Source organism: Salmo trutta, chromosome 3, assembly GCF_901001165.1.
Source record: "Salmo trutta chromosome 3, fSalTru1.1, whole genome shotgun sequence".
Classification (NCBI taxonomy): domain Eukaryota; kingdom Metazoa; phylum Chordata; class Actinopteri; order Salmoniformes; family Salmonidae; genus Salmo; species Salmo trutta.
The window spans coordinates 30,444,506-30,459,341 of NC_042959.1; the positions used below are offsets into that span (position 1 = coordinate 30,444,506).

Consider the following 14,836-nt stretch of genomic DNA (forward strand, 5'->3'; position numbering starts at 1 on the left):
AAGGAGAGTGATTGAGTGCTGCATCAGATGACCTGGCCTCCACAATCACCTGACCTCAACCCAATTGAGATGGTTTTGGATGAGTTGGACTGCAGAGTGGAGGAAAATAACAAGTGCTCAGCATATGTGGGAACTCCTTCAAGAATGTTGGAAAAGCATTCCAGGTGAAGCTGGTTGAGAGAATGCCAAGAGTGTGCAAATCTGTCAAAGGTAAAGGGTGGCTACTTTGAAGAATCTAAAATTATATTTTGATTTGTTTAAAGCCTTTTTTGGTTCCGTGATTCCATATATGTTATTTCATAGTGTTGATGTCTTCACTATTATTCTACAACGTAGAAAATAGTAAAATTAAAGAAAATATTGAATCAGTAGGTGTGTCCAAACTTTTGACTGGTACGGTACATTAGCGTGTGTTGTATCAAGTTTTTAGACAGACAAGTCACACCTTTTTTCAGAGTGTAAAGTTCGATCGGAAGACCGATAGTTTTCATCTTGCTGATCGCAATTTATTTTGGGGCCGATCAATTCCTCAGGTATGTAGCTAACTAATGTTTGTTATACCAAAGACATCGAATGAATATTGTATTTGCTAGCGATGTGTTCCAAGAAAGAGTCTGAACCAAAGCGAGTGCTCATCGATAGGAATGAATGAATTAACTCAACGTCATTCAAGGTATGGAAATGTATAGTGAATAACAACACCTGAATCGAATGTGGCAGTACTAGTTGGTCAGCTGGACAACATTTTCGCGATGCCCAGCATGAATTAACGAGACTCTTTGTAGCTATCTAGCGTAGTCTGGCAGACATGCAGGAGTGTTTGGATCTAGCTAGCTTTTCAGACAATTCAGCAGTCGGTTCTTTGGTTTTAGCAAGTCTCCCTCAACCATATTCTGCTAACGTTAGGTATTTTGACTGGCACGTGAATGGACCGTCTAATTAATATTGCGGTAAATCAGGTAGCTAGTTTACCAACCTCGCCAAACCAAACGTAAACGAGTTTAGTAATAATGTAAACATTGAGCGTGTTATGTAGCTAACACTAGATTGATAACTAAATTCGTGTCTAACATTCCTTCTCTATTTGATCTAACGTTATCAATGTACTCTTGTAATCCGGTTGGTGTTTATTTTTCTTCCTTGTCGAACACAGACTGTTGTGTGCAAGCCTGCAGCTCTCCCTTTTAAATGTATTAATAATCTTAGCTGGCTAGTTAATAATACAACCTGGTCTCAGAGCATATCGTATTATTCTGTATGTAAATGTGGTACACATTTAATATAGTATGTATTGATTTGTGGATGTCAATCATCCATTTTGTATAATATGTTACAAATTGGTTATTTGTGTATTTTTCAAATTCGTACCATATGTTATGCACTTGCTAAATCTATCATATGTTAAGAATTCAATTTTGTTGTGGAAAACATTAACTTTAGCCACCTACAGCTAATGTTAGCAAGCTAGCTAACATTAGCTAGGCTAGGGGTTACGTTGGGTTAAATGGTTAAGTATGCTGAACAAAAATACAAGTGCAACATGTAAAGTGTTTGTCCCATGTTTCATGAGCTGGGAAAAAAGAAAAAAAATCCCAGAAATTTTCCGTAAGCACGGAAAGCTTATTTCTCTCATTTTGTGCACAAATTTGTTTGCATCCCTGTATGTAAGCATTTCTCCTTTTCCAAGAAAATCCATCCACCTGACAGGTATGGCATATCAAGAAGCTCATTAAACAGCATGGTTTTGAGGGCGCGTGCAATTTGCATGCTTACTGCAGGAATGTCCACAAGAGCTGTTGCCAGTGAATTGAATGTTCATTTCTCTATCATAAGCCCATAGCATCATTTTAGAGAATCTGGCTGTGTGTCCAACTGGCCTCACAATCGCAGACCACATGTAACTACACCAGCCCAGGGCCACATCCGGCTTCTTCACCTGAGGGATCGTCTGGGGGGGAATTCTGTATGTAATAAAGCCATTTGGTGCAGAATTTTTTTTATTTCTGATTGGCTAGGCCTGGCTCCCCAGTCGGTGCACCTGTGCCTAGTCATGTGAAATCCATATATTAGGGCCTAAATAATATATTTCAATTGACTTATTTCCTTATATGAAATATAACTCAGTAAAAACTTAAATTGTTGCGTTTTATATTTTTGTTCAATATAGTTGCAAAGTAGCTAAAATGCCTAAGTGGTCCGTGATGAGATTCAAACACGCAACCTTTGGGTTGCTAGACGTTCGCATAGATGGATAGATAGATATACATCTCCACCCCGACCAACCACCCTCCTTTTCCTTTTTGCCTTAAGTAACCTGTCTTATGTAACATACCAATTATGTCGCCATAGCATATCATACTAATTCGTTTCCCGGATTTACATTTACTATGTTACATCTAGTCTGAGACCAGTCTGAATGTCACTAACTGATATATTCAATAAAAGATAGCTGATTAAGCAGCAATGGAATATGCACTGACACTTTCTATTGTGGAAGGCTTGGGTCTATGTATGTTTGTGGTGTTGCGTAACTATATTCAAGTACCTGCTGAGGCTTGTCTTTTCCAGGTGTTACACATTTCTGTGGCTTTTTTTTCTTCTTCAGCCAAATAAACACCAATCAAACTACCACACCTACCTTTTTTAAGGGTTCCAAGGACCGTTTGAGTGTTCAGTAATTTATGGTAACTGGAAAGACGAGTGTGAAATAACCTCACCTGAAGGAGTGTCACCCAAGGAGACATTCACAGGCTGTGCATTATGTGCTTGAGACCTGTGAGTGCCCCCGGGCTGAGAGTATGGTGGGTGATGAGGTAAACAGCTCTCTTGGAGGACATGCTGTGTAATCAAATTTGTCATATACTGTGAGATATAACCTCCAAGTATAGCATGGCACTCCAGTACTTCTTTTGGTGAAATTGCATTATTGTGTGGAGACACAGGTGCGGTAGTAGAGGGCTTTACGTAGCAAGAGATGACTGATGCTCTGTCATCTAGGCCCATAATTAGAATGCCCTTTGAAGACAGGGATCTGATGAATAGCAAATGCTGTGTGTGCATCAACAGGCATCATTTCAGAGAAGCCAAAGTAACCATGGAAACAGCCACAAATTGATCATTATGCCCTGTGTCTCATTCCTTAGCAAAAGTTGCCAATGATTCATTCCATTGTCAAATGATATGACGGGTCTTCTGAATGCGGCCTGTTTCCTTGAATTGTTGGAACTGAATCATGAACCTTTTTAATTTAGCTGTACATGCTAAACCTGAGCCCTCACTTGTTTGATGGGAGGCCACATTGTTTCCCATTTTGTTGTTTTTCCAAACAATAACAATGAGTGGGAGTAGAACTGTTGTTTTTCTTGAAATTTAAAACCTCTGAGCATGGAACAGCTTGTTCTAGTTGTAGTCATGTTTGGCAAGACAACAGTATTGCGTTGTTGAATTCAGAAATGTCCTGGCACCTAGGTCATATTTCCTGTGTCATAAGTTCTGCTTTACAATGGTTCTTCTATGTTTACAGTCGGGGTTTAAATTTTGCAGGTTAGAGGTCTACTATTTCACCGGCCACATTGGTGAGTGGTCAGGGCTCCACAGTGCGAGCATTTCACTAGCATTTGTGAGTACAAAGTATGATCATATTAATAGCTAAATAAATTCTGCAGTAGCTGATTTCAAAGTATTTCTGCCGTTTTGTTTCATAGCTGGTAAATGCACAAAGTCAAAGAACTACGAATTATATAGTATAGCCTATCCCACCTCGCGCAGCTGTGCACACGTGAAGAGCTGAGTGAAGGATTATTTTTTGAAGTGCTGAGCACAGGCATAATGGTCTAATTTAGTTGAAATGAAAGTCTACTGAAGGGAGACTTTGTCACTGTGTTTCTTGGCTATTTACATTGTTCACAAGCTATGTTTTTCAATGTTTGAGTTTCAAATGCTAGGGAAAAGAAGACAACATGGCTACTAATCAGACTCATTCTCACAAGCACAAACATGACTCGAGTTGCCTTACCACTGTAACAAAGATTTTTATTACTAAACCAAGATAGCCCACAGCCTGTTCTTTTTACATTGGAACAAATGAGTCATAGTGGGCGGGAACAAGCAAGGAGGTGGGCAGAGCCAAGCACGAGCTAGCGAGATCCTATTGGTGCACTCTAGCATACATTTGTATATTTCGGTTAGGGAATGCCTACTCTGAAGTGTGCGTGTGCAATAACTAAATTTGCACTACATCTAAATATTTAAAAAATAAATAAACTTTGCCAAAGGGTAAAGTCTACAAAACTTTGTCCACTCTGTTCATAACATATTTTAGTTTTGGGAACAGAACTATTGGGATCAAATGTTTAATTGATGAGAATTTGATTTTGGCCGACATTCTGCTATCTCGTTCCATCTTCTCCCACTGCCGGCCACTGGGCTTTCCACTCCTCACTACCAAATGCCAATCCGATGCTTCACATTTATACATCCAGTGAAAGAACAGTGAGACGGATATATCTGTGACTGTAACCTCCTGTCATTTGTTTGTTTAATTTTAAATTTTTTAACTTTTATTTAACTAGGCAAGTCAGTTAAGAACAAATTCTTATTTACAATGACGGCCTACACCGGCCAAACCCGGACGACACTGGGACTATTGTGCGCCGCCCTATGGGACTCCGAATCCCGTCTGGTTGTGATACAGCCTGGATTCGAGCCAGGTTGTCTCTAGTGACGCCTCTAGCACTGAGATGTGGTGCCTCTAGCACTGAGATGTGGTGCCTCTAGCACTGAGATGCGGTGCCTCTAGCACTGAGATGCGCCACTCGGGAGCCTGTTAAAGGGGCAGGTGAAAATTTGTCCCCAAAAAAGGAAACGAAATGAAACAATATACCACATTTATTTCTTACTAGTAATGCATGTATTGTTTTAGGAACATTACAAAGCATGCTCATTTGTTTTATTATACAGTGGCTGGTGGACCAAAAATTTAACTTTTGGCCCTCTTTACAGTTAAAAATACAGTTGTGCCACTCGGGAGCACAAAACTGTTATCCTTTTAATACTTCTTAGAAATGACCAGAACATGCAATTAATTTCCCACATCATATTGCAAAGACTTTGTGGTGAAGTTTAGCTCACACATTTCACCATGGTCATGCTAGGCTACACAAACATAATCATGACTAATTATTTGTTCACCTCTAAGAAGGTTAGCAGGCTTATGTAACACTCTTGATTATCCTCTTAATGGAGGAGAAAGGCCAACTGTGCTTGATATAGTTGTTATTCCAGAGGCTGGATTTTCCCAACTTAGCCTGGCTAGTATGTCAGTCTACTGCACCTAGTAGATGACAACATGCAGCCAGGCAGACCTTGCAATCCCATTTTGACTGTATCTCTATCAGCCTAAAGTCAGCAATATGTTACTGGTCAAATTGTTAGGGAATTGTAAGTGCTGTGAGTGTAGTAACTTGTGACTGATGCCTATTTGTTGAACTCATAGCCTGTAGCAGGGCCATTCAATGTATTCTTACGGGGACAGATGTAAAAAGATTAATTGCACGGGGGCCAGACATTTTGCACATACGATTATTCTTCAGAAGAACTGTATTAACTGGTGCTCAACCAACACCAGTTAAGGTGCAACCAAAACAATTGATCATCATTGAAAGGAAAAGGCGCAACGCTCGCTCGCCATTATTTTTGTTTTATTTAAACAACTATTAAAAGCTTCTTAATTAAAAGTAATTAGGTCATTTTTCAAATCTTAATTAAGCATCTCAATAAATAAGACAAAGCTATGCCAAATTCCAGTCTGAAGGAAATGAATTCTTTGAATTCTTTTCTCAGTCATTAGATGTTTGTCACACCCTTCTAACGAGTCCTTGTGAGCATCAGAGAGGGAAATGGAAGGCACATGCGTGTTCCTGAGAGTCGTAGCTTTTCCGGAATGGGGTCATAGCTTAAACCGTTCAAACACTAGAGGTAAATTCATATGAAGAAAAATAATCAACATGGCACATAGGCGCTAGAAGCCACACTATAGACAACATTTTGTCTTTTTGGCACTGAATGTCGGATTAGGGCAGGGATTTTTTTTTCTTCCAGATCTTTTGTTAATGTTCAGAATTGATCTAAGGGCCAGTATAAATTAATATACGGGCCAGATCTGGCCTGCTGGCCGCCAGTTGAATAGCCCTGGCCTTTAGTGTGTACACTATAGATGAAGAACAAGGGCCACAGGGGTATGAGATCTGGGTGTAGGAAATGCAGTCGCCTGTGTCCCCTGTAGACATTGTCTCCTGTCAGCCAAACAGAGTTGACATGGACGCTCTCTCCCTCCTGATGAGGTGTGTTGCCCAGACTGGGCCTGATTAAACTTGCATGGCCTCTCCGGTGTGTGTGTGCCAGGATCAACCCTTCGACCTGGACCCATTGCCAGACAGGAGAGCTTTATTATGTCCAACCATGGTGCCCCACACAGTGGGCTTGGACAGCAATTTTTTTTCCCTGTTGAATAGTTCCTTTTTTGGGCACAGTTGGATAGGGCAATTCTAGTTTTCTTACCCAGCTTTGTATTGGGATCATCTGTCTGCTTCTTAAAAATTTAATCGGTCTGGTGTGTCAAGTCAGAGGCCTTTCATCATGTTTTTCCATTCCCCTCTCTCTCCCAAGCTTTATTTGACAACTATGCTACCATTCCTGCTATTCCCCCCTTTCACCCTGTTCTCTTCATTTATTTTCTTCATTCTCCTATTTTAGTTTTTCTGGCTGCACATGAATGGGGTTCTTGACTCCCTCCTTTCACTCTTTCAGATTCAATATGGTCTCTGCCAAGGTCAGGGTGCTGGTCAGCACTATGCGCTACTGCAGGGCTTTCTTTCCTCAAGCTGCTACCAGCCAGTGGTCGGGGCCTAAATGGCTGCCTGGCATTATTCACTATTCAGCCAGACTGCATTTTAGAAGCAGGTAAATTCCATGTAAAAGGACCTACGAGCACCAACATCTGAAGTTCATAAGAGCATGTCAAATGAAAGCTAAGAGTACATTTTTCAACCATTTTCCATCCTAAAAATGTGGAATAAGCAAACGCTATGATTTCTTGTCAAACAGATGGAAAGGGGGTCTTAGAAAACATCTACCAGAAAGTCTTAAAAGGTGTTAGAAATATACCAAAAAACAATGTTGAAGTAAAGACCCCTGCCAACTAATATCAACACTTTTTTTATATTTAGTTTTATAAGAGGAAAAAGTCAGCATTCTGTAAGTTCAAGAAATCTTGCCTTGAAATTCCATTACCAAAAACCCACATCATTAGACATGATCCAGGACTTTGGTGACTACTAAGTCTTTTTTAAACCTTCCGCTTTAGGCTGGATTTGTCTGTGTATTTCATACATGCATAATCTATGAGCAGAATTACCTAAATTGGCCATGAAGTCCATAGTTTGAAATCAACTTGTTTTCTGGAAGCTGTAGTGCACCATTTTCCCCCACATGGGCCAGCCCCCAAGCAATTTGAGTTCTAGCCAATGAGTTTCAACCCCTCGCCATTTCAGTGAAGACGAGCAAGCTGCACATGCAACGACGTGGTGTACGTATCTGCACATGTGACGTAGTAGCAATTTTCGGGGACCACTTTTGGCTTGTGAGCACAACTTTCAGAACTACTGGCAAAAAAAGTATACAAAACTGGAGAATCTCTTTTGAGATATTTTCTAATTTCTCTCCCTCATGAGGAGGAAGGATAATGAATGTTCACAGAACAAGTAAAGGTAGACATCAATTAGTTGTAGTGTTTTACTGATATCAGTTTTGTTTAGGAATTAAGTGAATCGGTAACAGAATTTCTGCAATTGAATTGGCTACAATGGTGAAATCATAGTTGTCACAAACCACAGTTACTGTCCTCCCTTCTGCTGGCATACTGTCATGTTGATCTGCTGAGTTTTCTTTCTGTAGTCTGGTGTTCAAAACAAGAGTGTGAAAATTCTCTCCAATTAATGTCACCTCTCCCAGCTCTTATTGACACCTACCCATGAGCCCCCTCTCTTCCCATTTTACTGTAATCAGCATCTTTTCCCACTGAGCACCAACTGACACCGGACGTCCTTGGATGATGAAAAGTAGTTGGAATTTGGTCCGGCCTGACCTTGATTTCAACGTCCACAGACGTCTGGTACGGCCTTCATTTGGCTCAAACATAGACGTCCATGGGCTCCAAGTGGCACAGTGGTCTAAGGCACTGCTTCGCAGTGCTTGAGGTGTCACTACAGACCCGGGTTCGATCCCAGGCTGTGTCACAGCCGACTGTGACCGGGAAACCCATTAAACGGCACACAGTTGGCCCAGCGTTGTCCGGGTTAGGGAGGGTTTGACCGGCCGGGATTTCCTTGTAGCATCGCGCTCTAGCGACTCCTTGTGGCGGGCCGGGCGCCTGCAAGCTGATGTCGATAATCAGCTGGATGGTGTTTCCTCCCACACATTGGTGTGGCTGGCTTCCGGGTTAAGATAGCAGTGTGTCAAGAAGCAGTGCGGCTTGGCAGGGTCGTGTCTCGGAGGACGCATGGCGGTCGACCTTCGCCTCTCCCGAGTCCGTAGGAGTTGCAGCAATGGGACAAGACTGTAACTACCAATTTGGATATCACGAAAAAGGGGTAAAAGTACTATTTAAAATTTTTCATAGACGTCCATGATTGTTTCAGATTTGGACCTGACCAAATCTGAAACAATCATAGACGTCTATGTTTCACAAGTTTGGACAGCACAGTACAGTACCATATTGTAGAGTCCTGTACACGAGTTTAGTACGCTAATGTACTGAACTGTACTGTACTGTACTCTACTGTGCTGTACTTTAATAGCCAAAATTGTAAAACATAGACAAATACGATTGCTTCAGATTTGGTCCGGTCTGGACCAACCAAGTTTGGTGGTGGAGCTCGTTAAAATAATAGCAAGTGTGTAGAATAATACCCAAATATGCAAATGAGGATATTTTTACATTTTGTAACACCATGAAGAGAATGACATTCATATCCATAATTATGCATTTTTGTGTAGTACAGATCAGGCACCCATGATGGAATTCCATTACCGCAATTCTGATACCGGGTGTAAATCCACTTCACTTACTGTAGTTCCAAAATAGATTTTTTTCAGAGTCAAGATGCCTTGTCACAGCTGACACACCATTCTGTTGGCAGACCTCTTTGAATCTTAATTCTTAGCAGATATTTAATAACTGAGTAATATTTTACCGAAATGTTACCAAACTTTGCATATGCACAGTTCTTCCAGTAAATGTTTCTGTAAACTGTTCTGTGTAAATTGTTAAAAGCAGTCATTGTGCATGGAGTTGTGTGGTTTGTTTAACTTTGAAATCAATGGTTTTTGTTTGGAATACATTTTAAGTGAAAAATCTGAGTCTCAGCGCAATTCTGTTGCTGTGGGATTGCCCAGCACTGTTAACCTAGTGTCAGTGTTAGATCAGCAGAGAGATTGGGGATTGACGAAAGATGCATATCTCTGATGTTGCGCTTGGTGATGTTGTGCTTACCTACACTTCAGATTATGTAAAATGGGGTCTAACCTACAACATTTTTAAAAAGATTTTTCAATTAAAAAAAATGTTCACTCCCCATTTGATTATATGATATCTCGCTTGTGAGAAAGTAGTCAATTTACAAAATAATTATTGTTGTGTCTGGACTTTTCCCTCCAAACCACTCCCCGCTCTCATTTGACAGTAGATTATCCTCTTCCTCAGTTGGCTGTAAGAAGATCCTTCATCTCCTCTTGATTTGGTGACCTGTCCTATCATGGCTAAGAAGCTAGCGTCCTTCGGTAAGATGCTGCTGCGGCGACGGGCACTGGACTGTAAGCAGGAAGAGAGCCACTTCGCCCGCTGCCTGACCACGCTGGACCTTATTGCCCTGGGGGTGGGTGCCACTCTGGGGGCCGGCGTCTATGTGCTGGCTGGAGAGGTGGCCAGGGAGAAGGCCGGCCCAGCCATCGTGCTCTGCTTCCTCATCGCAGCGCTCTCCTCCGTCCTTGCTGGTCTGTGTTATGCTGAGTTTGGTGCTCGTGTGCCCAAGACTGGTTCAGCCTACATGTACAGCTATGTGACTGTGGGGGAAATCTGGGCCTTCATCACTGGCTGGAACCTCATCCTCTCCTATGTCATAGGTAAGTCAGAAGTGGGTTAGTAAAAATGAGGGATTTGAAATTAAGAACCAATGTGATAAAAAAAAATGGGCAGGAAATGTTTGATCTTTTTTTTGTGTAAAGTTGCAAGAAACATGTTTTTAAAGGTAAAAGCAGGATATGAGGTGCAAGGATAACATAAATGTATGTGACTGCACACAACTCCAAGCTGCTTAAACTGCAGTGATATTACTGCTATACCCAGCCAGTCATTTGAGATAATCAGCAATTCTGAGTAGCTGAATAATTAGACTGAATTATTAAGATTCTGACGAGGACGTGAGCTGAAGAGGTTTTGCAGGCAGAGCAAGTGCCTGGTCCTTCAGAAGGATTGCCTCATGACAGAAGGGCCCTTGAAAGTATGACTCCAACCTCTCATTGTAAGTCTCTGCCTCTTTCAGGCACAGCCAGTGTTGCTCGGGCCTGGAGCTCCACCTTTGACAACCTGGTTGAACAGAAGATCTCAGACTTCTTCAGAGCCTCCATGTCCATCAAGGTCCCTGGGAAGATTCTTGCTGAATATCCAGACCTCTTTGCCTTCATCCTGATCTTGCTGCTCACTGGTGTGGCTCGCATCTCATTAACATAACTCAGAACACATTTGAAAGCATTATACACAACCTCAACGAAACTACAGCTACTAAAGAGGTTTCTATGGCTGCCTCTTCATTGCTGCCCTAGAGCAAGGGCAGAGTGCAGCATTATGATTTGGCCGTGCTTGGTCGCTGCCCACATCTGTGGCTCTGACACTTTGCTAACACCCACACAGGCCTGCTGGCGTTTGGCGTTAGCGAGTCGGCCCTGGTGAACAAGATCTTCACAGGGGTCAACCTGGTGGTGCTGGGCTTTGTCATCATCTCAGGCCTGGTGAAGGGAGACCGCACCAACTGGAACCTCACTGTGGAGGACTTTGTCAACACAACCAACATCACTGATCCAGAGTGAGTCGCCAACAGACAAGACGGGCAGGGGAGCTCAGAAAGAGTACTTTATTAGGCAGGAATTGTGTTTTAATGTTTTAAAATAAGCCCTATGCAGTAATTGAGAGGGTACGAAAGTCTGTTTGCAAAAATGGATCAAAGCTTTTACAGCCATCAGGGGTAGCAGTTGTCTTCTTGAAGACTAAATATGAAATGATTACTCTTTCTCTTGGGCATTTTTCTGTATTTTCAAGGGTACTGAAATAATCAGTCCCCTGTTCTCTTTCTTTGTCCAGGATCATTAAAGAGAAGTTTGGCTCTGGGGGTTTTGCTCCATTTGGCTTCAGTGGAGTCCTGTCTGGGGCAGCAACCTGCTTCTATGCCTTTGTGGGGTTCGACTGCATCGCAACAACAAGTAGGCCATTTCTTCTTGTCTCTTGACACCAGAGTATTTTTTTTCTGTGGTTGACGACTGTCACGTTTAAACCATCTCTATCTACACAGGCGAAGAGGCCAAGAACCCTATGCGTTCCATCCCCATCGGTATCGTGGCTTCTCTGCTCATCTGTTTCTTTGCCTACTTCGGGGTGTCTGCGGCCCTCACCCTTATGATGCCCTACTACCTGCTGAACAGAGAGAGCCCACTGCCAGAGGCCTTCAGTTATGTGCACTGGGACCCTGCCCGCTACATCGTGGCTGTGGGCTCCCTCTGTGCCCTCTCCACCAGGTGACTGGCACAGACAGTTTCCCATAGAGACTTCTCATGGCCTTGTGTGCACTTCTAGCAAAGGTAGAAAGGCACCCAGATGGCAGGCTATTTTTAGTTTATTTATTTTTGTGTCTGAACAGATGTTTCTTTTCATATACTGTGCTTTCAGTTCCTTTTTTTGTTGTTCGTTATTTGCCTGCAAATAACCAGTTATGATATGGAATATATGAACCAAACTTTTTGTTGTTTCTTGTGTTAAATGTTGATGGCCAGTCAGTGTTTGTGGACTGTCCAGAGACATGGTTGACCTCTGTGTGATGGCGATGACTTTGCCTGTGTCTGAGTCCCTCTGTCTTTTCTCTGTCCAGTTTACTGGGCTCAATGTTCCCCATGCCCCGTGTCATCTATGCCATGGCTGAGGACGGCCTGCTCTTCCGCTTCCTCTCAAAGATGAACATAAAAACCAAGACACCCCTGTTAGCCACCATCGTGTCGGGTATTGTAGCAGGTAAGCTTAGCCCTTGCTTTACTGTGCACCAACACTTCGTTTTCTGTCAACTGTTTAGCAGCTACTCTGTTTCTTAGAATTGAAATTGATTCTTTCTCTCTGCAGCCTTGATGGCGTTCCTGTTTGATCTGGCAGCCCTGGTAGACCTGATGTCGATAGGAACTCTCCTGGCATACACACTAGTGGCAGTGTGTGTGCTTATCCTCAGGTTAGTGCAGAGGATTTTGGATAAAAAGAGTTCTCAGTCAACGTAGGGTTGACTCTTTGTGTATTTGTTCTCAGGTACCAGCCGGGTACCCTGGGCCTCAGCGGTGCCAGTGAGAAGCTGGTGGAGCTGGTGGGTCTGCGGAGGGCAACCATGGCGGAGGGGGACAGTGGGGATGAGTTTGACCAGGAGGGTGAGGGGGAGACCAGGCCCCTCAGGGAGAGGTTCACCCTCAAGATGCTGCTGGTTCCCAGCTGTGACGTCCCCAACAAGACCTCTGGACTTATCGTGTACATCACTACCGCTGTCATCTGTGAGTCTCCCCCTTTAGTCAGGGTGAAGTGTTGATGACGTTTAAAGCTGTTTGGGGTGTACCAGAATAGCTCCACATATTTAAGTGAGACTTTCTTTTGATAAGTTTGGCACACTGTTTACAAATGGAAGCAGCTGTCTGATAATTTCAATGCATTCTCTCATTTGCATTATGTATGACCAAGAACTGTAAAGTACAGTTAAGATTCCACTATACATGCTGAAGTTCACAATCTCTCTTTTTCTCTGTAGCTGTGTTATTCACCCTGCTGTGCGTAGTGCTGGCTGTGTGGGGGGCAGAGGTGGTGAGTTGCCACCCCCTGTGGGTCACCATATGTGCGATACTGGCCTTCCTCTCCTTCCTGTGTGTGGCCATCATCTGGAGACAGCCCCCGAGCAGACAGGCACTCACCTTTAAGGTATGATGGGAGTTGTCAATCACATGACTCAGTTCACATTTGTTGTTTCATTCATCCTGAGAAACCGTTCTCCTAGAAATCACTGTCTGTCTGTACTTGTTTCATTGAATCATCAGCGCTTAGCTTAAAAAAAAAGAAAATGAACATGTTGTATTTGTTAGTCTTGATTATGTCCAGTGTGTGCTACTTGTGGTTAATGTAAAAACTAAACAAAACAATGTGAATCCCCTCAGGTACCCCTACTCCCAGTGCTGCCATTGGTCAGTATCTTTGTCAACATTTACCTCATGATGCAGCTGGATGGGCCAACGTGGTGTCGCTTTGCAGTGTGGATGACTATTGGTTAGTCAGATCCCCACCCCTTATTATTGCTTTGCCTGTTGCGCCGATCTGTATTATTACTCAACGTTGTGTTACTCAAGGAAAGGAAAGGGGGATACATAGTCAGTTGTACAATTGAATGAAAGCATTCAACGGAAATGTGCCTTCCGCATTTAACCCAACCCCTCTGAATCAGGGAGGTGCGGGGGTCACAAGTACAGCGTGTCAGTGAGGTTCACCTTTGACATGCTGCAGTTTATCACTGTTTTAAATCAGTTTTTCTTCCTTCTCTTTCTCCTAGGTTTTCTCATCTACTTTGGTTATGGCATTAGGAACAGTTCAGAGGCCACACCCAACCGTGGTAAATTTGAGACAGTCCTCCGATCAAAGAGTCCCATCTACCTGGCAGAGGATGACAGTGAGGTGGAAGGGATGACACCTTAGAGGAGAATAGTGGTGGAGTAGATGGTGTACGCCCCAACAACATGCCACGCAAGACGAACAGGTGCACAGTCTCCGCGTTAATGTTCAACTGTCTGGGCCTTGTGCTACAACAGACTGTCTTCTCCTTTGTTGATATTTGGTCATTCCTATAATGTAGAGAGAACCTCACATGCTAAATAGATTGTGGATGTACAGTATCAGTCAAAAGTTTGGACATCTACTCATTCAAAGTTTTTATTTTTATTTTTTATTATTATGTTCTACATTGTAGAATAATAGTGAAGACATCAAACCTATGAAAAACACACATGGAATCATGTAGTAAGCAAAAAAGTGTTAAACAAGTCAAAATATATTTGAGATTCATCAAAGTAACCACCCTTTGCCTTGACAGCTTTGCACACCTATTTACATTTATGTCATTTAGCAGACGCTCTTATCCAGAGCGACTTACAAATTGGTGCATTCACCTTATGATATCCAGTGGAACAACCACTTTACAATAGTACATCTATATCTTTTTTTTTGGGGGGGGGGGGGGGGTTAGAAGGATTACTTTATCCTATCCCAGGTATTCCTTAAAGAGGTGGGGTTTCAGGTGTCTCCAGAAGGTGGTGATTGACTCCGCTGTCCTGGTGTAGTGAGGGAGCTTGTTCCACCATTGGGGTGCCAGAGCAGCGAACAGTTTTGACTGGGCTGAGCGGGAACTGTGCTTCCACAGAGGTAGGGGGGCCAGCAGGCCAGAGGTGGATGAACGCAGTGCCCTTGTTTGGGTGTAGGGACTGATCAGAGCCTGAATGT

The 14,836-nt window shown here is 42.8% G+C and overlaps 1 protein-coding gene across 2 annotated transcripts; it reads left to right on the forward strand.

Annotated features, from left to right (window-relative positions):
• The first annotated feature begins 400 nt into the window (after positions 1 to 400).
• On the forward strand, positions 401 to 14,265 carry LOC115172432 (cationic amino acid transporter 3). 2 transcript variants are annotated; one of them, XM_029729874.1, is made up of 12 exons: positions 401 to 533; positions 9,761 to 10,179; positions 10,599 to 10,760; positions 10,967 to 11,138; positions 11,414 to 11,532; positions 11,622 to 11,844; positions 12,195 to 12,334; positions 12,440 to 12,542; positions 12,617 to 12,852; positions 13,104 to 13,270; positions 13,504 to 13,612; positions 13,893 to 14,265. In XM_029729874.1, the coding sequence occupies exons 2-12, from the start codon at positions 9,813 to 9,815 to the stop codon at positions 14,033 to 14,035; spliced, it is 1,941 nt and encodes a 646-aa protein (XP_029585734.1). In that variant the 5' UTR covers positions 401 to 533; positions 9,761 to 9,812; the 3' UTR covers positions 14,036 to 14,265. The 2 variants fall into 2 exon arrangements, with proteins under 2 accessions (XP_029585734.1, XP_029585742.1); XM_029729882.1 differs by having other exon boundaries at positions 417 to 533; positions 9,741 to 10,179.
• The last annotated feature ends 571 nt before the right edge of the window (positions 14,266 to 14,836 follow it).

What these genes read in the sequence shown, in the direction of transcription:
- LOC115172432 (XM_029729874.1), top strand. Translation starts at nt 9,813, where the DNA reads ATGGCTAAGAAGCTAGCGTCCTTCGGTAAGATGCTGCTGCGGCGACGG. An exon ending in CATCCTCTCCTATGTCATAG is followed by an intron (nt 10,180 to 10,598) that starts GTAAGTCAGAAG and finishes TGCCTCTTTCAG; the next exon opens with GCACAGCCAGTGTTGCTCGG. An exon ending in TGCAGTGTGGATGACTATTG is followed by an intron (nt 13,613 to 13,892) that starts GTTAGTCAGATC and finishes TCTTTCTCCTAG; the next exon opens with GTTTTCTCATCTACTTTGGT.